This window comes from Nothobranchius furzeri, chromosome 14 (assembly GCF_043380555.1).
Source record: "Nothobranchius furzeri strain GRZ-AD chromosome 14, NfurGRZ-RIMD1, whole genome shotgun sequence".
In the NCBI taxonomy this organism is placed as follows: Eukaryota; Metazoa; Chordata; class Actinopteri; order Cyprinodontiformes; family Nothobranchiidae; genus Nothobranchius; species Nothobranchius furzeri.
Genome location: NC_091754.1, coordinates 20,774,662 through 20,795,741, shown reverse-complemented (window position 1 = coordinate 20,795,741; position 21,080 = coordinate 20,774,662). Strand labels below are relative to the sequence as shown.

Sequence of the window (21,080 nt, the reverse complement as noted above, 5' to 3'; positions counted from 1 at the left end):
AATCACTCAGAAATTTTTGTTAATTAAAATTTTTTAATGATTTAAGTCGAATTTACGTTGTGTGAAACTCTTAAAATGAACCGAGAGGGAAGAACGATGCAAATAACCTCTAGTCTCGAGGGTTAAAGTGACAGATCATTTATCAAATGTATGCACCACATATGTGGAAACATGAGCCGCTGCAGAGACAAACTAGACCACATCTTAACTTTTGCACCCATCAAACCACAACGGTGAATCCCATTAGCAGGTCAGTCGACTTGTGCAGCACAAAAAAGCGTGCACTCAGCACAGAAAAAGCAGATAAAACTACAGCGAGATGAGACCCCTCGTGGCTGTGAGTGGGTTCAATCAGTGAATTAGAGATGTGAAGGGTTCCAAGGTTTTGTCTTGTTTCTAGTGGATAAAAAAATGAAAATTGACCTGCAGCCTTCATTTAGTGACAATGTGTTAAAGTATAAAGTATGATGGATATTCATCACGGTGATCTGCACAAGCAGGGGCAACACGGCTGCACAAAGGGGTTTCAATTGAAAACTATAAAGCTCATTAGGCTCAACACTCAACATCAGCACCAATCAGAAGCTGCATTAGCTGTAAGAGGGTTTCTGAACAAATTACAGCTCTAAAACGATAAATCCCAGCAAATACTGAGAAGTGAATTAATCAGGCCATTGAGATCCATCATAAGATCTATTCAAAAGAAGAAAACATGTCAAAATGATATCTGTACTTTCTAGACTACGTCTTGTATTTAAGTTAATGCCCTGATGAGATGGGTTTCCTTTGTAATTTCACACCATTATTCATCTCGAGTACAATGATGGAGGACGAGAGGAAACTCACTGAAGACAATACATCCAACAGTTGTATCGCAAAGCAGAAGATTAGATGACTAAAGGAAATATTGGAGGATTTTTTTGGGTCGTTACTTCTTTGCTGCAAGTCTCTGTAGCACAAATATTAATGTGGAAACAAACTGCTTTAACCACCAACTTTAAGAGAAGATCTGAGATTGCTAGCTAGGATGCAACTCTCTGGAGTTTGCAGAGTTCTGAAAATTGTAAAAAAAAATAAGAATAAAAAAGTTGTGAACAAGACAGTCGTAAGAGGTTGTCTGACTTTATCTCCTATTTCAGACTCATAAATCTGTCAGAATCCTCAGAAGAGCTTAAACCAGAGGCTGCAGCACAAATATAAGAGCAATCGGGCAATAATGTGAACATGTAGCATATAAAAACGTATTCTGTCTATATAATAGATAATCAAGTTAAACCAGTAAATCAATTATAATTCTTTTTCTTTGGATTTCACATTTTGCGTATCTAAATTAAAAGGTAAAGGCACAGAAACTTACGTTGCTTGATTTTATTTTATTCTTAGGAATTAACATATTTGAACAACATACAAAACCACTTTTCGTTATGAGGTGTTAACACTGGAACCTTTTGACAGGAGAATAAAAATATCTATGATGGAAGAAAAGAAACATGTTTTTCTGTAATTTCCAGTGAAATATCACACCATTTTATCTCACACACTGAAACAATCAGGAAGTCATGCCCTCCGGTAGAACTCTCCACCTGTTTTATCGTATCCGCGTGAAAAAGCCGAGCTTTTTTCTGCTGCGGTCAGATTCTGTAACACTTTTTAAACCAAACTGTGTCTTCTCTGCTGCAGCAAAAGTCTGTGGTGCTGTGGACCTTTGTACAGATCGAACTTCAGTCCAGATATCTCACGGTCCAATCAGGCGTGCGACGCTAGCCTCTCGATGATTCTCCTGTAGTCTTCCACAGCATGCTGGTAGCTCTTCTCCAGTTCCTCCTGCTGCGTCTGAGTGTCCATCTGTCCCATGTGAGACACCAGCTCCTCCGGCCGAAGGCACTTCTTCATCTTCGCCAGCTCCCTCTGGTTTTTCTGTACAATGTAAACAGAAAAAATATATAAATACGGTGTTCAACCAGTCTGACCAGATAATTTAAAAGTCAGGAGATGATCCATCAGAGATGAAAACCGGTCAGGGTGAAAAAGGTGACAAGGATACTAAAAGTGGGCGATATGTATGATATTCCTCACTCCAACAAATGCAATATATTCGCACAGTTGCCGGTTTGTGGGCCTGACACGCAGCGTTCCACCGATCACAAATGTTCTTTCTCAGTTTGTAGGAGCAGACCATGAGGGTTCCTCATGTAAGATTTTGTTGTCTTCTGAATTTTACTCACTATTTGATGCGTTATTCCTCAATATACTGCATCGCAATTGGTTCAAGCAACACGTGATGGAATATGGGGCGATGTTTCCGACCTTTCGACCAATAGCTGATGATTTTGCCTCAGCAGAGGGGGAAACAGATCAGGCAAGATGTCAATCAAAAGTTTAAAGCTAATAAGTCAATGCGAACAGAGGTGATGGTAAGAAAGATGCATCTGGTATAACGATGGATTGTGGACGTAAGACTTGTAACAAACTAGTGTTGGGAGTAGGGCTGGACGATATAGGAAAAAAAGCTAATCGATAAAAAAAATCTTATTGACTGATATCAATAATTATTGAGAACTACATAAAAATTGTCGAAAATATATTTTAAGTGCAGCCCTGGCCATCTTAGACCATTACTTTGTGATAAAACAAGTTGGTTGCATTAGTAGACTTGTTTTTTATCGATTCTTTGTTGCTAACCACCATTGTTTGTTGTGCTGCCTAACTGCCTGGATGGTCTCCTTCTCTACCTTGAGCATGGAGAACCGGGTGGAACAAATCTTCAAGGTAATTTGGGTGAGCCAGGTACCTATAAAGGGACGGACCTGCCCCTTTGTCTTGGTTTGGAACACAGTGCAAGCTGAGACAACAGGAAATGTCAAAGCTCCAAAGTGATTGCACAAAATCAAGCCCTACAAGCCTGTGAAAGACAGCCAGTAAGCCACATTGCCTTGCTCATTTGTTAAACAACGCAGTGGAAGATGGACTGGAAAACAGACTCTTTGCTCCTGTTGATTTGTTCGGTGTAATTTGTAATGTGACAATTTGTTTATCAAAGGAGGCAGAAATAAAACATGAAAGTTTAAACTGGGTACTAAATTATATATATATATATATATATTAGACCTGTTAATTGAGTTAAATGAAACCAGTTGAAAATAAATTTGTTTAGGCTAAAATACTTGGTTAAAAGCTTAGAAAATACACCGGTTGATTTATGTTGATAAAAAAATGTGCATGGTTAAACATTTAGTTGTGTTAAAACTTATGTGATGGTGAAATCAGTCTTTTTGTATTTAAAATCTTGTCGTTTTCGAGCATAAATTTATATAAAACTTGTTTGCCCAAATACTGTTTAATTTAGCTAAAAATATTCAGACTTTGATTAGTTGATTTAAAATGCTAATAAGTTAGTTGGAAAATATGTACATAAAAATGTAAAAACCTTTTGATTAATGGTGGCAGAGAATTTATAATTGAATGAATATTTTTGTATATTTTATTTGCCTGTCAATTTAAATTCAAACGTTTAACCATGCATGTTGTCAGACTTGCAACAATGAAAAAAAAATCGCCACACTGGTGAAGTGTTGTAACCTTTTGTCAGGACTATTTCTTCCATGTCTACTTGTTGCAACATCTTGTTCAAGTCACATTGCTGTCTGTTTAGGTTTGAGAGGGGAGGGCTTGGTGACAGAGTGTGCTTGGGTCTGTGTTTTTGATTGGTTGGGTGTAAGTAATGACTCTATTATGAAGCTACCCAATTGCCTATAATGGAAAAAGGAAACTTTTATTAAAGTATTTATTGATCTATTTTTTTCTGGTCTTAAGTGGGAAAAGGGTAGAATGCCTTATCCAGGTCAGGGAGAAGGTCCTGCCTCAGGTGGAGGAGTTTAAGTATCTCAAGGTCTTGTTCACGAGTGAGTGAGGCTTAGGCTGCTGCCCCCGTGACCCAACTCTGGCTAAGCGGCTGAAAATGGATGGATGAATGGCATTTTTTTCCCTATTGAACCACATGTCTATTGATCGATATATGTCGTTATTGAATAATTGTCCAGTCCTAGTTGGGAGTACTTTTACTGGACCCTTGTGGATGTAAAATGACAGTTTTCGTTAAAGATCGCTCTGTTCTGGTATGATAGGAGGTAGGGCTGGGCAATAAATAGAAAATGTATTGTTATCGAAATTTTATGACTAATCGATATGGTGTTCCCCATGTCAATACATTTGATAATAAAGAGATGTATGTAGATTGGCAACATTCATGTCCCTTTGAGAAGCTGTACCACCTCGAGTCACATGACAATACACGTGGCAGCCTCATCTAGTGGAAAATTTTTATTTCTGCACACACAGGTAGTTATCATCTATTTATTGTTATCGAGGTAAAATCCTCAATATATCGTGATATCGATTTAAGGCCATATCGCCCAGCCCTAGTGGGAGGCTTTGAACTGTGAGTTGGATATTCTATATTTATGAATTTGACAAAAACCTTTATTGTGTTTACAGTTCCCCCTACTTCACAATGGAAGCATCTGCTGCGCAGAACGACAGTGGAATGGCGCTGCTTCAAATAGAATCCACTATAATCTATTGGTGGTGGTGGGGGGTTCCAAACCAACCGCAACGCGGAAATTTTCAGGTTTGTCCGAGAAACAGCACGCCACGCCGATAAAGATATGATCAGGTTCTATTTTTACTGCGAGTCGCTTCTGTGACACGTCAATTCCCAAAGTTAACATTAGGCTAGACAGAAAATCATGCGGGTCCATCCATCCATCCATCCATTTTCATCCACCTATCTGGAGTCGGGTTGCGGGGGCAGTAGCCTAAGGCGAGAGGCCCAGACTTCCCTCTCACCAGCCACTTGGGCCAGCTTCTCCGGGGGAATCCCAAGGCGCTCCCTGGCCAGGTGAGAGACAAAGTCCCTCCACCGTGTCCTGGGTCTACCTTTAGGTCTCCTCCCGGTTGGACGTGCCCGGAAAACCTCACCAGGGAGGCGTCCAGGAGGCATCCTGACTAGATGCCCGAGCCACCTCAGCTGGTTCCCCTCGATGTGGAGAAGCAGCAAATCTACTCGGAGCCCCTCCCGGATGACCAAGCTTCTCACCCTATCTCTAAGGGAGAGCCCAGCCACTCTGCGGAGAAAACTCATTTCGGCTGTTTGTATCCGCGATCTCGTTCATTCGGTCACTACCCAAAGCTCATGACCATAGGTGAGGGTAGGAACGTAGATCGACCGGTAAATCGAGAACTTCGCCTTCAGACTCAGCTCTCTCTTCGCCACGACAGACCGGTACAACACCCGCATCACTGCAGATGCAGCACCGATCTGCCTATCGATCTCATGCTCCAGTTTTCCCTCACTCATGAACAAGACCCCGAGATACTTAAACTCCTCCACTTGGGGCAGGACCTCATCCCTGACCCAGAGAAGGCATTCTACCCTTTTCTGAATCAAGACCGTGGTCTCTGATTTAGAGGAGCTGATTCTCATCCCAGCTGCTTCACACTCGGCTGCGAACCGCTCCAGCGAAAGCTGAAGATCACGTTCTGATGAAGCCAACAGGACCACATCATCTGCAAACAGCAGAGACCTGATCATGCGGGTTCAATGTAAAATGTCTGGTAGTTTTCAAAATTAAAGTCTATTGCAGTGATGCAATTTCATATCTATGTAGATTACGTAAATACGTGTGACCTAACGTCTTATTTACTCCCTGCATCGTTCGAGCTGTGCAACAGTGTGTTTTTCATGGGTTTAATCCTGGCAGTGGAGAGAAACAACACCATATATGGCACCAAAAAGCAACATCAAACGTGATTTCCTTCTTTTTGGTTTAATGGCAGATGGCATTAACATGCCGTGTCCTTTGAAGTCTCATGGGCTATTGTGATATCTTGAGTCCAGTGAGGAGCACGACAGAAGCCGCAGCTGAGGTTCTCCAAGTGTGTACTGGCACGCAACTAAACTCACGAGTAAACCGTTTCGCAACACTGATGCATTCAGAGTGAAGTAGGGGTTATAGTTGTATGTCTGATTGGCATATAGAATGGGAAGAATCACATCTTTCCAGATATGTATAGGTACAAAGAAACAAGTGTATGTTGAATTGACCTGGAAGCATGTAATATCCCATCTGAGAGACCTATTAAAACACATTTAAAAATGATCACTACCCAACCTTAAGAGGATAGATTCTCCCCCGGAGGAATGTTCTAGAGAAATTATTTTAAAAGCATCAATCTGGTGCATTTTAAGTAAGGGAATTTAAATATAACCGATAAGAAAACATTTTTATGTTAAAGCTGTCTCACAATTTGAGCTTGAAGACCAACAGTAAGAGCCAGCGAACTGCTAAAAATCTTTCCCAAGACACGATTTTAGAGAATCTTTGATACTAACGCAACATTCCAGATGACAGAATGTGTCTTAACTGTTAGTAGCCTGTTGATAATTTAACATCCCTTTTGGCTCACGCCCTCCTTGAATTGTTTTTGGGGCGTACGCAGCCTTGGGTTAGCTTTTTGCCAGAAGGCTACAAATATTTATCAGAGCAGAGATGTAAGAAAACATCGATACCCTGAAACATCACGATATTTTATGACATAGAAACGATATTAAAAGCAGCGTATTGATTTTTTTTTTTGAGATGCTATTTGCAAACATTTCTTGTATTTATTTTGTGGTGCATTTCAAACTCCAACTGCTAGGTAGTAACAGCTTTTCCCGCCTTCAGTCTGACGGAACAATGAGATCTCGCGATAACACTGGATGTGTCTTGGAAGTGTCTGGCTTGACTTTTTCAATTTACTTCCGTCTTTAAAATTGCTTCTAGTATCACAATATATGCATCGTCTCCTCTGTATTGTGATATATAATGTATAGCCAGATTCTTGCCTCAGAAGATCAATAATCCTCATTTTGTACCAAAATTGTGGCAGATTTAATGATCATTTAAGATACAAAGTCCATTCACACAACTGTTATTTATTTTCTGTTGGTATTCAGAATAACAGACGGTTTTTTACTTGGATCTACAAGATTCATGTAGGTCATCTGAGTCAAAACGATGAATTTTGCCAAAAGGAGAGGGATTTTTAAGTCTGTACAAGTAGAGAAAGAATAAAAAATTCCCACACTTGCATAAGCCTGAAGAAAAATCCTGGTTGTGTGCAGATATAACCACAAGGGAACTGGCCCAACATTCAGAGCTGCATCCCCTGTCACTCATGCAAATGCATGCTAAAATCGGAGGATTTAAAAAAAATTCCCTCCACATTTGACCACTCTCCCAAAGAATTCCTCCTTCCCACTTCACCGCACAAGTTTTTTCCATGTCAGCGTGTGCCTTCTCCTGTGACGTGTGGTTTCCCCACTGACAGCAAACACTCTAATGGATGGCGCGCAAAGTTTCACCGAGCAGCTCAATCAGAAAATGTCACCAGGAAACAGGAAGTTGGGAGTTATTCCAGTGCACGCGGTGTTTCCCATGATTTAAACCCAGAGTATCTTGTTTCAGTTTATTTTTAACAACAAGCTGTGAAAACTAACCCAAAGCAGAAACGTACAAAAATAAAATAAAAAACTAAACAAAAACATGACATGAAAGTGTAACGGTTTTCAAAAGCACTGAATTCTGAACGTCTGCAGCCTTTTCATGACAAAGTGCTTTAAGCACATGTTCATAAAATGATTTCTCCCAAAGAAATGCAAATCCTGACTAATGACACGCCTGAATGGGGAAAAAGCTCCAGCGGCAGCAAGACCACAGACGCCTGGTGTGCCCTATTGTGGCTGCAACAATACGCCACTCGTAATCTATCAATTTTCACAGGACTGAAGATCAATTTTTCTGATGTTTTAAAAGGTAGCATGATAAATAATGACACGGCTGCGAGACGATCAGGCGTGTGCCGTGAATGTGTTCGTCTTCCCCCGATCAAACAACTATATTGTTATGCTAACAAGAAGTGGAGACTGGATTCATGTTTGACAGTAAGGAACGATCCGACATTCACTTTTATTTGAATACACAAGGAAATCAGCCAGCATGCGACTCTGAAAGCGCTTTTTAACCGGCTCTGCATGATAAATAGAAACTCACCCTGTACGGCCCAAAAAGCCTCTTCTTCACCTCTAACCGGTAAGCCTTCACTTGGTCTTCATCACTCATGTCTGTTGCTCTCAGGCGCAGGATTTCATACACCCGTCTTGCATGTTTCTGCAGAGAAAAACTCAAGTTAAAGCTTCAAAAGCACAGCAGCGACAGAAAATGCTCGAACTGCAGCAACAAAAGCGAGTACATTAAAAATAAAAGCTGACAAATATTATTACAGACAAATTTAGAAAAAAAAGCATTTTTTAATGCAGCACCTTGTTAATTTTCAGCTTTTCTTGTGCCTCTTTGATCATGTCAGCCGAGAAGCCGAGGGGCAACTTGTCTGCGGCGAAGGACGGCAGGTTTTGGCACAGCTTGGACAGGACGTAGTCCCTCAACTTCACGTAGTTCTCTGATGGGTCTTCAGCTGCAAACAGAAAACACAACACAATTTATACGAGTCAGCAATGTCCACAAGCAGGTTGATAACTTTGCATATCGGGCAGAAATGATTGGTGGACAATTACCAACACCAATATCGGTATCAGCCGATGATCTTTGAACATACTGGTATCGGTCTAATAACTAAACCTGGGCTGATATTAGCAATCGCTGTCAAATTCCATCTAAGTGCTGTTTTTGTATCTGGGATCGGGGGGGGGGGGGGGGGGGGGGGGGTAGTCACATAGAAGAAGAAGAAGAAGAAGAAGAAGAAGAAATCATTTCTATAGCGCCTCTCAAGAAAAAAATCACGAGGCGCTTCACAAAAACTAAAAATGTAAAAATATAAAAAAGCATTTAGAAAATGTTTTAAAATATATTTAAATTGTGCAAAAATAGACAATTGGGATAAAAAAGTTAAGAAAGAGAGAGATAATTGGAAAGAGGGAAATCAGTGGATCCTGAGGAAGGTGGAATAGGTGGGGAGAGCAGAATAAAGAGAGAGAGTGATGAAGAAGGTCATACAAAAGCCAGCTTGAACAAGTGAGTCTTCAGTTGCTTTTTAAAGGAGACCACTGAGTCCACTGATCTCAGGCTCAGGGGGAGAGAGTTCCAGAGTCTGGGGACTACAGCAGCAAATGATCTGTCACCTTTGGTCTTTAGCCTGGTGCGCTGCACAACCAGTAGGCTTTGATCACTGGACCTCAGGGACCTGCTGGGAGTGTAGGGACTAAGAAGATCACCAATGTAAGATGGTGCTTGTCCATGTAAGGCCCTATAGACCAGAACCAGGATCTTGAAATGAACCCTGAAGTTGACTGGCAGGGTAACACTGACATATAAACTATATGCACAATGTTATTTCTTTATAATAATTTTTTTTAAATCCAGGATAAAAATCTAAAAAAGAAAAATAACCTCTAGAGTTTCAAAAGGTTTAAGAAGGTTATTACAGTTAGGCTAAGTCTTGATGATTTGACTAAACAATAATTATTAGACATTGCTGCACAAACATAAGTTAGACCGGACCCTTTGGGTTAGATTTTCATTAGGCATGATTAATACAAGCTATATTAGCAGCAACATGTTAAACAAAAGTCTAAGTAACACCTTCATATTACAAAAAAGCATTTTATGCACCATTTATTGTACAAATAAGAAATTCTAATCACCAAAAAGGTCTCATTTATTCACAGGATTTTATTCTTAAACTCTTCTTAATGTCCAAGAGGTCAAAGACGAGTAGGCACTGATAACCAGCTTACAGTCTACAAAAATCCTTTAAACTGCTACAGAGAGATGGTGCCATGTTTACAAATAATGGATTTCTCACCTGTGATGTCTTGCACTTTGGGCAGGCTGCAGTAAAACCTGTGTATCGCCTCCAGAAGCTGAGAGCCATGACCTTCTCCTTGGAAAGGAGGCAGGATCAGCATTTGGCTGTTTAATTAAAAAGGAAGACACGCATGCAGATGAGGGGAAAGCAGCGTGTTCAAGAGTGTAACACACATTTCAATGATGTAAGTTGTTGTTATTAGTAGGAGCAGAGAAAGTCTTGATTGAAAGCAGCAAATAATAGACCGCCGCACCGATTCATCCATGCAACGAATCAAATCACATCAAAGGCTTATCTATACAGTTGTTTTCAGATACAAATCAGCCCGGTTTGGTTCTGAAACAAAATCTGCTTCAATGGTTGGCTATATAAGCCAGTAATTTGGGCTTTTGGGGGGAAAAGGGATAAAGAAATGTATAATTTTCCACTCCTTTTCTTATACAAAAGAATGGGAAGGCACGTGCTGCCCCAGCAATTACCTTACACGTGGTCTGGTTTTGTCTGGGTACACGTAGTAATTATAAACGGTCATGTAGCCAACAGTTGCGTAGAGAGTCTCCCCGTCTTTATTGTACTTTTCAAATCTGCAGATGAAACACAAAGGCAAACAGGTCAATTACAGGCACACTCCCATGCAGTGTCCGTTTTAGCTTCTCTGTTCTCGTGCCCCCCTCGTCAGGAGCAGCCAGGGCCCGATTGGTACACCTGCTACAACATGAATACATTATGCACTTAATTGGAGTACTGCAACTTAGAGGAAGAGAAGGGCTTGGAGGAGGGTTTGAGCTCCTCAACATCACTTCAGTCCATTTTGCCTATTGTGACTATTAATAAGTGCCAGGGTAAAGAAAACACTGGCAGAGGCTCTTTTTACTGTTAGGACATTGTTCAGTGTTTCAAAAGACAACAGTATTCAATTCAACTCTTGCCCCAGAAAAATCTGAAAGGGGCTCTGGGCACAAAGAAAGCTCTTGCCTGATCAACAATTCTCCTACATGGGGAAATATAATCAAACCGGCCTGGTAATTGGTCACAAGCGCCTCAAAGGGGGGCTTTGTTTTTCAATGACACAATAAAAGGCTTTAAGGGTAAAGCTGGGGGGTTAGTGTCAATTAAGGAGGCTACTCACACGAGAAAGTAGTCCCAACGATCGTCGTCTGTGTCGATGAAGCTGGCGGTCTCGATGAACCACATGAGGAAGGTCTGCAGGCGCTCGTGGTACTCTTGGAATCCAGGGCAGGTGATGTCAGCCTGGGCCCAGTTTAATAAAACCGTTTACGTCTTCCTCTGATGAGTTGGTGAGATTATGAGCGTGGTTTGCGCGTACCTTGTGAATCTGGTAGGTGAGTTCTCCGGCCTCCTCATTGTGGATCGTGTACGAGTGAAGCAGGGTGCCGAAGGGCTTGAACTTGGCCTCCTTCTCCAACAGCGAGATGAAGTCATCCGTGCTGGAGGTGAAACCAGCTGGGATTATTTCCCGGATTTTCCCTCCGACATCATCCGGCTGGATGAAAACAATAAAGCTGGACTCATTAACTTGAAAACACCAGCAGGAAATTTTAGTCTTTCTGTTTTTTGTTTGGCCAAAGCGGCAAAAAAAAACTCAAAGCACACGTTTTTAGAGACGCTGAAAAGAAAACCATTAGGCAATTAAAACTGTCAGCTGAGCAAAGTCCTCGGCACCTCCCCACCCCGACAAGGCCACTTAAATCTGTACATTTACCACTTAGATTGAACCATGAATATGTGATGAAGTTGCCTCAATAAACACATTTCTGCTTCTCACTGAGAAGAAAAAAAAATCTTATGAATTGATTTCAGCTTAACAAACCTTTGGGCATCCATAATAAGAGGCCTCTCCTCTAATCCTGCCAAGTGAACCCAATCAAATGAATCTGGCCCCCGCGTTTTTCAAAGGGCCTCGGAGACAAAGGGGCCCTTCCCCTGGACTTTTTACTCGGTAGAACGTGTGGTTAGTTCAGCTGTAATGTTTGCATTGTATCCATTTCCACAAGGATTGACATGAGAACACTTTGCTAAGCAGCCCTTTCACACCATTTACATGTGTGATGGGCATTATGGGAGCACAGAGACCCTCACTGCTCCGCATTGAAAACTGGGAAATGAAGAAGGTCTGAGCAAAATGCACTACAAAAGGCTAATACAACATACTGCTAATTCCCCCCTTTCAGACATCAGCTAATATCTAACTGGAAGTAATGCACCTGCAGCTGAATGCCTCTTAACTATTGTAATTGTTCAGCCACATTTCTGGAGAACAAGGACCACACTTAAAAGGCCATGGACAAACAAGTCGCTTTGTCCCAACCACTCTCCTGCATACTAGATGCTGAATTGCATGGCCTTCCAGAATGGATGCTTCACTTTGCCGTGAATATAACTCAACAATGCTCCTTGGCAGCAGTCAGTTGATGTCTTTGATTTTCCAACAATAAGCATAAACTATCTAATTAGTTGTTAGTTGTCTAATTTGTGTTTTTTTTAACTCTTCAATCAACTATAAGGGCCGTCTTAGAGCTTGTAAGTTTAAACTCTTCAGGTTAAATCTGTGCAAAAATGATGAATTAAACTACAAGTTTGTAGCTCAAACAAACTAAAAACAATCAACTAATTGGGTTTTCTGGAAAACGTCCAGCATTGTGGTGTTTTTGCCCAATTTAAAGAGGAGAAGGTGAGTTCTGGTCGCCGTCGTGCATGAATGTAGCAGCTGCATCAACTCCAGCTCGGCCTCCCGTCATCCCTTCGCCAGCTGCACCGCACCACGACCGTCCACACGCACTCAGAGACAAACGCTCTTCAGACGAAGCCCGAACTGTGCCGCTCTGCCTGCCCGACAGCTGCACTCAAACCCTTAACAAGGTGAACCCACACTCATGGGGTCAACGGTCAACTCTGAGCAGTGGTGCACACTGACACTGCGTTTCGGGTTCATTGTTGGCTCTAAGCTGTGCTGCCCAAAGAAGAGGAGCGGCTCTTTTCATGTTTAATAAAGTGCTGTTTGTTGATGTATTTATGTCCTTTTTCTAAATCTAATTAAGGGACATTTAGAAAAATAATTCAGTATAATAGTCGTAAATATCTTATTCGCTGTAGATTTGCTTCCAGACACCGTTTGTTTGGCTAATTTGTGTTTACATCCAGCAGAATTATGAGCTTATTTGAGAGCAAAATTTCAAGCCAAAAAACTGTTTTGTTTCTTCAACACCAAAAACTGACAAGTTGAAGAAAAAAAGAGATTTCTTTGCACCAAGTGAAGTGCCAGAGCTCGTGTAGACACAGGCCATCCACCATATTTACAACCTGTCACACAGACACTCTTATGCTGGGCGAGTGGACAAATTAATCGACCGTCAACGATGGACTGGGTCCTTTGCTGAACTTTTTTTTAAGAGCATCATTTTATATGCCTATGTATTAGGTAGGGCTGCTCGATTATGGCAAAAATAATAATCACGATTGTTGTGACTGAAATTGAGATCTCGATTATTTAAGATGATTTTTCAATTTATGTTGATTTTATTTGTTTTTATTCAGTCATAAAACTGCTCAGGGCACAATCAGTCACTAAAATAACTCCTGATTCCCAGTATAAAAAGACCAATATACTTATAGCTCATAGTCTATGACCCAAGGGCTATAAACCTTGGTTTAACTCATTTAAGTCTAACCAGTACAGACCCAAATACCAATATCTTGCAAATACTGACAGCAAGAATTATACAGTGGCATTTATAACAAATACATGCAAATTGCTGTTCACTAAATGTTGCATAGCATTTATTTAGTCGTGTCAAGGTGCTGTAGGAGCGTGCACTAGCACCGTGTCCTCAGAGAGATTAGTTATCAGTGTGAGGAACTTATTTCTATCTATTTCTACCTTATTTATAAACTATTTATTTACAAGTCCATCAGTTAATGTAATAATTGTCCCAACCACAGCTGCACACACACACCCCAACCCAGTCTCACAGCAATCAGGAGCAACCTGCACGTGTGTTTAGCGCGCCGCACGCGCACATTTAGCAGTTTTTAGCGGCTCAGGAGCCCGCAGGTACGGAGTGTGTCACTCACTCTGGTTAACCCAACAGAGCCGACTCTGGGAGCCGTGTCTTTAGCGACTAACACATCACTACATCATTCCCTTTCCTAAAGTCCTGAAGAACGGTCCGGAGCGCAGGCGGATTGTTTAGCTAACCTGCAGGAAATGTCGATGACAGTTATCCAGAAAGTAGCTAAGGGTTACCAGAGATGTTTCTGACGTGTTCGCTAGGTACTTTTGAGATTTAAAATGTCAAGAAGGGGGTCTGAAAAGCTGTTGGAAATAGCGTCAAAGTCGATAAGTTGGCAACACTGTGGGAGGAGCGCTTCAATTGTAACTCAAGGCAGCGCAAGTGGGAGAAGCAAATAATCGGATTCTTTTGTTTGTATAATCGTTCAAAACTCAGATCGTAATTGTGATTAAAATTCGATTAATTGAGCAGCCCTAGTATTAGGCATAAAAAAATTGTATTTTCACAAAAGTGCAATTAATGTCCTCCAAGGAAATAGTCCACAACAAGTGTTACATCCACAATCCAACATATTTTACATCTGAAAAGATACAACATTTCCTCCAGATGCATCTCTTTCTCACCATAATCTCTGTTAACATCATCATATTAGCTTCAAACTTCTGATCAACATCTTACATGATGCAACAGGTGAAAGGTTACCCCACCTGCTAAGGCAAAATCGTCAGCTCAGCTATTGGCCAAAAGGTACAGAAGTACCACCCCATATTCTCACATCTAGCACAAACCATATGTGGTGCAGAACATTATTTATTCACGCATTCGATGAAATTCGGAAAACAACGACGTGGACCCTTCATGGTCTGCATCTGCAAACTGAGAAAGCCTGATTGTGATTGGTGGATTGTTTCCAACAGTGCATGTTCAGCCCACAAAATGTCTAAACATTTTCTGAGTGAATTTATCGCCGATTATCTTTTTTGGGGTGATGAATATCGCTTACATTTTTTTTAGATATTACCCAACCTTCAAGGACTCTTTTCTGCTTCTTTTTCCTTCATAAACTGGGACAAAACAAGTGTTTTCTTTCATTAATCAGACATTTGTTATATTAAAGGACCAAGAACTAGAGCCCACCGCGAGCCTAATGTTTAAATGTTGTTCCCATTAATTCTCTGATCATTACTGCCTGCTCTCAAAGTTGCATCTGAAATCACCCGAGTTCACTTGTGAGAACACCTTGTGAACACGTGTGTACATGCGCTTGTGTATATTAAGGTTTCTCCATAGGTGTGTTTATTAGTGAGTGTGAGCAGCCACAGACGAGGGTATATACAGCAATCCTTAAGTAAAATTTACTACTTTTTAATACTTTTTTTTACTACCTTCAGAATTTTTTTAAAACCATCACAACACTAAATTGCAAGTGTTAATCAGCGACCTATTTACACATATTTTAACATACGAAAAGAATAGACTTAGAGACTCACTGATGTTGACAACGTATTGCACATATTTATTTTACTTAGAAAATAAGCCAGGCACTTCTGTTCAGCGGTTCAGTTGACCACGAGGCCTGAAATGATGCAGAACGAAAACTGAATATGACGTCATCATTATGTGACCGGATATGCTAAAGTAGGGCTGCTCGATTATGGCAAAAACAATAATCACGATTATTGTGACTGAAATTGAGATCTCGATTATTTAAGACGATTTTTCAATTTATGTAGATTTTTATTTTATTTTTTTTATTCAGTCATAAAATTGCTCAGGGCGCAATCAGGACAAAAATAAATAAGAAACAAGATGATCACCAAAATAACTCCTGATTCCCAGTATAAAAAGACCAATATACTTATAGCTCATAGTCTAAGACCCAAGGGCTATAAACTTTGGTTTAACTCATTTAAGTCTAACCAGTACAGACCCAAATACCAATATCTTGCAAATACTGACAGCAAGAATTATACAGTGGCATTTATAACAAATACATGCAAATTGCTGTTCACTAAATGTTGCATAGCATTTATTGAGTCATGTCAAGGTGCTGTAGGAGAGTGCACTAGCACCATGTCCCCAGAGAGATTAGTTATTTATCAGCGTGAGGAACTTATTTCTACCTTATTTATAAACTATTTATTTACAAGTCCATCAGTTAATGTAATAATTGTCCCAACCACAGCTGCACCCCCCAACCCGGTCTCAGCAATCAGGGGCAAGCTGCACGTGTGTTTAGCGTGCCGCACGCGCACATTTAGCCGTTTTTATCGGCTCAGGAGTCCGCAGGTGCGGTGTATGTGTCACTCACTCTGGTTACTCCAACAGGGAGCCAGCTCTGAGAGCCTTTTCTTTAGCGACTGACACATCACTACATCATTCCCTTTCCTAATGTCCTGAAGAACGGTCCGGAGCGCAGGTGGAGTGTTTAGCTAACCTGCAGGAAATGTCGACGACAGTTATCCAGAAAGTAGCTAAGGGTTACCAGAGATGTTTCTGAGGTGTTCGCTAGGTACTTTTAAGATTTAAAAAGTCAAGAAGGGGGTCTGAGAAGCTGTTAGAAATAGCGTCAAAGTCGCTAAGTTGGCAACACTGTGGGAGGAGCGCTTCATTTGCAACTCAAGGCAGCGCAAGTGGGAGGAGCAAATAATCGGCTTGTTTTGTTTTTATAATCGTTCAAAACATTTCATTCGGAATATATTTCTATGTCGATGTTCAGAATACGACATCTGATAGTCTGAAAAAAAAATAATACCTAATTTGGAAAAAATAATACCTCTGAGACCAAATTTAACACTTTTAATGGCCTTAAATTTGACTGTTTTTATTTATCACTTTTTAATACTTTTTAAAACCCCGCGGACACCCTGCACAGACCTGCCCAGAGGGCGCAGCCAGTCCCCAGATCAAGGAGATGGTCCCATTCCCACTGAGGTGATAATGATCAGAGCATCCCAATGCAGGGCAAAGCAGCCCACTACCACAGACCCCGACAAGATGACCAGCTCCCACTCCAATCCGCCAGCAGCGAACAAAGAACAGGGGTGTGAGAAGACCACTAGGGACTAGTGCCTATTTTTAGCTGCCTACTTCTGCTAACAGCAGCCTTTTGAATGTCCATTCTCCTGAGTCCCAATTCAGGGCTCTACCATGAAGCCCGAAATACCAGGAGCTTACGGTCCATGGGTCCTCTACTGTCATAAAATATGAATGAGTCTGTGGAGCCATAAAAATTATTTTCTGATCTCGTTTAATATGAGCCATGAATTTAACACATGCTGTCCAATAAATTTAAAGACACATTTTGATGCCAAGAAAGCTCTTGTTTTTGACAGTCGGTAAATTTTACTTTATGTTTTGTGTGAAAACACCTTACTGAACTACAACTGCTCGTCTCACTGAATTTACATAATCAAATCAGACGAAAAGAAGAAGAAAGATGGCTGTGAGTGTAGTGAGCTTTGAATCATTCTTCCAGGATGAAAGGAGATTTAAATGTGGAGATGTACATTTCTATATCTGGCCATGTGGTAAAAGGAAGCTAAGCTGAGGAGCTGTGACATCATATATGCAACTTCTGACTTGTTATCATTTTAATTATTAATTTTTACAAGCAAATTAATCTCTAATTACAAAGCAGACATAGTCGAAACACACAATTGTTTTTCATTTAAACTGAAGTACATGTATGTGTGTGAGATTCAGGGCAAAAAGGCAAAGTGGACCAGAAAACATCTTTTATAGCCCCGTTCACTTACGGTACATTCTTTTTTGTCAGGGGACCCATGGGTCGACTGGAAGGGGAGGAGACTTAAGGTGGTTTTCCAGGAACACTACTCAGAGCAACTCGGGACGATGCAGCTCAGCCCGACCACTGTTTCCAAGGGCACGGTTCAGTATTTTCTCTCTATTTTCTCCCCTATTTTTTAGTCCCTGCTTCGTTGAGGTACCTGGCAAGGCTGTGTGACATTGTGATTCTGGCCGCTGATTGGCTAGGGAGCGGAATCACTGGCCGCTCTGGAGTTTTTTTGCTTTCTGTTACACTGCCTGCAGCCATTTCCTGGTTCAGAATCTGACAAAAAGCCATACAACTGAACAAAATGTGCAGCAACACGACCATTTTTCAGCCGAGTTGTTTTTCTGTGGAGCAAACAAGTCACCTTACACTGTTCACTCATCACCTCATGTTTTTTGTCATGAGTAAAAATTGCGCACCCACCGCGGGTCCCCTTCCCCCTGTACCCATGAGAGGTGCACCCACTTTCTGCCACGGAGCTGCCATGGGAACAAAACTACACTCAGATGGGCTGATTCAAACCACGCTGTACAGAGCTCCTGTTCTGACCCAGCTGCACTGGCTCCCGGTGCACTACTGCATCCAGTTTAAAATTTTACTTCTTGTTTTTAAGTCACTATCTTTACGCGCCTCTGTACTAGGGGTTACATGATTTAATTTTTTTTTAAAGTCGACAGTCAAGTACTGAAAATCGAGTCGACTTTGACTAGTCGTTGACGTCATACACCTGAAGCGGAGCGGGGGGTGGGGGGGTGGGGGGGGTTCGGTTGGTTCGCTGGAGTTTTTGACCATCAAGATTGCGCCCACATTTTCAAAGTTAAACACATCTCTTTTAACAACTGTAGTTTCTGCATCTATATTGCTCCGCTTCAGCCCTCTCCCCCTCCCCCTGCGCAGCGGCTGCAAACTCACTGATGCGCCTGCAGCCTCTCAGAGTTCCTGCTGCTCTAAACATTAAAATAATTATTTCATTTTCTGTTCCTCACTTCTGATTACCTTCAATGGTGTCTGTTTGTTGCAACCACCAGGTACAAAAACAAATTTGTTTTTATTTGACTATTTTTCTGTCCTGTCTGTTTATTATCTTCCTGCATCTTCTCTCAATCCTAAAGAAAAACTGCTGCCTGGGTTCATATATATTCACCTTATGAGTTACCTTTGAACTGCAGTTCTAAAAGATCTACCGACCGCTAAAACAGCGGAGAGAGCGCTGCAACGTTAGGCATCAGTGAGGTGCGTCACCGGAGGACAAAACAGGTGATGCGCTCCACTCCACAGCAGCGAAATGCATCAGGCACAAATAAAAGACAGAAAACATAAAAGGAAATGAGCCAACATGAACGATTGCGTGTTAAATTTGTTTTTGAGGTGGTGACACCTAATTAGATAATGTTACTGTGGCCGTGCTCAGGACGCAGATGTCTGGAGCGCGTCAACGATCAGAGCTTTGCATGCGCAAGCTGGTTAAGGTTAGGATGGGGTGAGGGGAAGGTTAAATTGCAAGAGGGTAAAGGTCACAATTTGGTTAAATGTCTGTTTTACGGCGGGTGTCAGTACCGACGCTCTGGCACAGCGCATTGCCTCCTGACGCACAGGGGCTCGTCACCTGCTGTCTTTTCCGAGGACTGCATCTTGTCGGTCATTACCACGTAAAAGCGATTAGTCGATGACAGGCATAAAAAGTCACTACAGAGCAGTGAAGTTGACTAGTCAACTAGTTCATACAACCCCTTCTCTGTACTTGACTCAGCTGGTTCAGCTCTACGTACCTGGTCGAATTCTTTGGTCAGCAGACCATCGCCTGTTACAGGTCCCAAATGTTCGCGTGAGGACACGAGGAGAACGAGCTATCGAGAACGATCAATCTGTGCGCCTCGTCTCTGGAATCAACTCCCTCTAGCAGTGAGAATGGCCCCTTCTCTCTCTGATTTTAAATCACGCCTGAAGGCTCATTTTTATTCCTTGGCTTTTAGTTCAGCCTAGTTAGCATTTTACTATGTCTCCATTTTATTTTTATTGTTGATTTTATAGTAGTTACTGTCCTACTTTTACTACTTTCTTTCCATGTGTTGATTTTTATGCTCTTTTACTGTGCAGCACTTTGGCCTCGGACGTGAAGACGTGCTTTGTAAATAAAATGGAATAGAGCTGTTTTAGGCTGCGTAGCGTTCCTGGAAAACCACCTTTAGTCACCCCATTTTTTGTGCCATTTTTTTGTGGAACAGGGCTCAGTATTAGGTTTGCCAACGGTTCTAGGGTATACGGTTTTCAGTTTGGAGTGGCCTTATATGGACTGGTTTCACTTAAAACAATACATTGTGTTAGATGTAAAAAATAATAATAATAAGCTTTGCAACAGATAGCTGACTTTAGTTTAACAGGAACAGTTTCCATGAATACAGATTAGCCTTTTGTTTAAATGTCCTATTGAAAATCCCCAATTTTGAGAACATCCGGACTGCTGTCCACTGCTAGTAGATACTGACTATAAATAGTAACTTCACAAACAACAGTTCACGTTTAGCCATTAATCTTAAATTTTTGATACCAATAATTAAGTTTCATATCCGATTGGTTCTCCTTTGGGAGGAACATAAATATTGTAATTATTATAACTAATTGTATGAAAGTATAAAAGAGCTACTCTGACAATACCATGAATGCTAATTCACTTCTGGTAGTAAACACACACATGGTATTAAGCTTAGTCACAATACTCCTGCTGATTCAGTTACACAAGACACTCAAATAAATCAGTGCTGAACGTAAAAAACTATTTTCTTCCAAGCAAAGGTGTTCAGATTTAGTCTGGCCGTGCGGCGTGGCGGACCGTGCTGTGATGTGATTTGGACGCACAGAAACAGAAGATTTTGTACTATAATAATGTCATCCTCCAGAAACACTTTAGAGTCTCTGAGTTAGCAAAGAAACAGGAAATTCATTCCCAAAGCTACGGACTCCACTTAAAGAGCAACTGATTGTTTTAGAGGCAATCACAGAAAAGCTACCCTCTGTTCATCAAAATTACAACTTGTTTTGCTGCCGATAAATAAGGAAGTGTTTGTGCACGGCAAAAAGTTTACCGCAACATTTCCATCTCCTGATCATATGCAGCTACAGACAAAAAAACACTTTTCAAAGCACAACACAAATGCTTTTTTATAAAATAAAGTCCTATCCCTTCAAGTTTAATTTGAAAAATGAAAGAACGTACATCAAGCCCAACAACAACCTGCTGACTAAGAAAAATGTTGGTTTTTAAATGCTACATATTTTATTTAGCTGACGAACACTGGTCATATAAACTAGAAAAACTTTTTTCCCTCACAAAAATAAAATTATTAAACCAAAATTTGGGAGAGTAGGTACAAAATTTCATATTTCATATT

At 41.1% G+C, this 21,080-nt stretch overlaps 1 protein-coding gene across 1 annotated transcript in view; it reads right to left on the bottom strand.

The window, feature by feature from the left end:
* Positions 1 to 1,353: 1,353 nt before the first annotated feature.
* The window catches only part of hat1 (histone acetyltransferase 1), a 29,522-nt gene continuing 9,795 nt past the window's right edge, over positions 1,354 to 21,080 (bottom strand). Inside the window, exons 5-11 of the mRNA XM_015966492.3 lie at positions 11,192 to 11,368; positions 10,994 to 11,115; positions 10,344 to 10,448; positions 9,862 to 9,968; positions 8,363 to 8,514; positions 8,094 to 8,210; positions 1,354 to 1,917 (exon numbers count right to left, since the gene is read on the bottom strand). Coding sequence (XP_015821978.1) covers positions 1,747 to 1,917; positions 8,094 to 8,210; positions 8,363 to 8,514; positions 9,862 to 9,968; positions 10,344 to 10,448; positions 10,994 to 11,115; positions 11,192 to 11,368 — 951 coding nt within the window. The 3' untranslated portion in view covers positions 1,354 to 1,746. The remainder of the gene's footprint in view (positions 1,918 to 8,093; positions 8,211 to 8,362; positions 8,515 to 9,861; positions 9,969 to 10,343; positions 10,449 to 10,993; positions 11,116 to 11,191; positions 11,369 to 21,080) is intronic.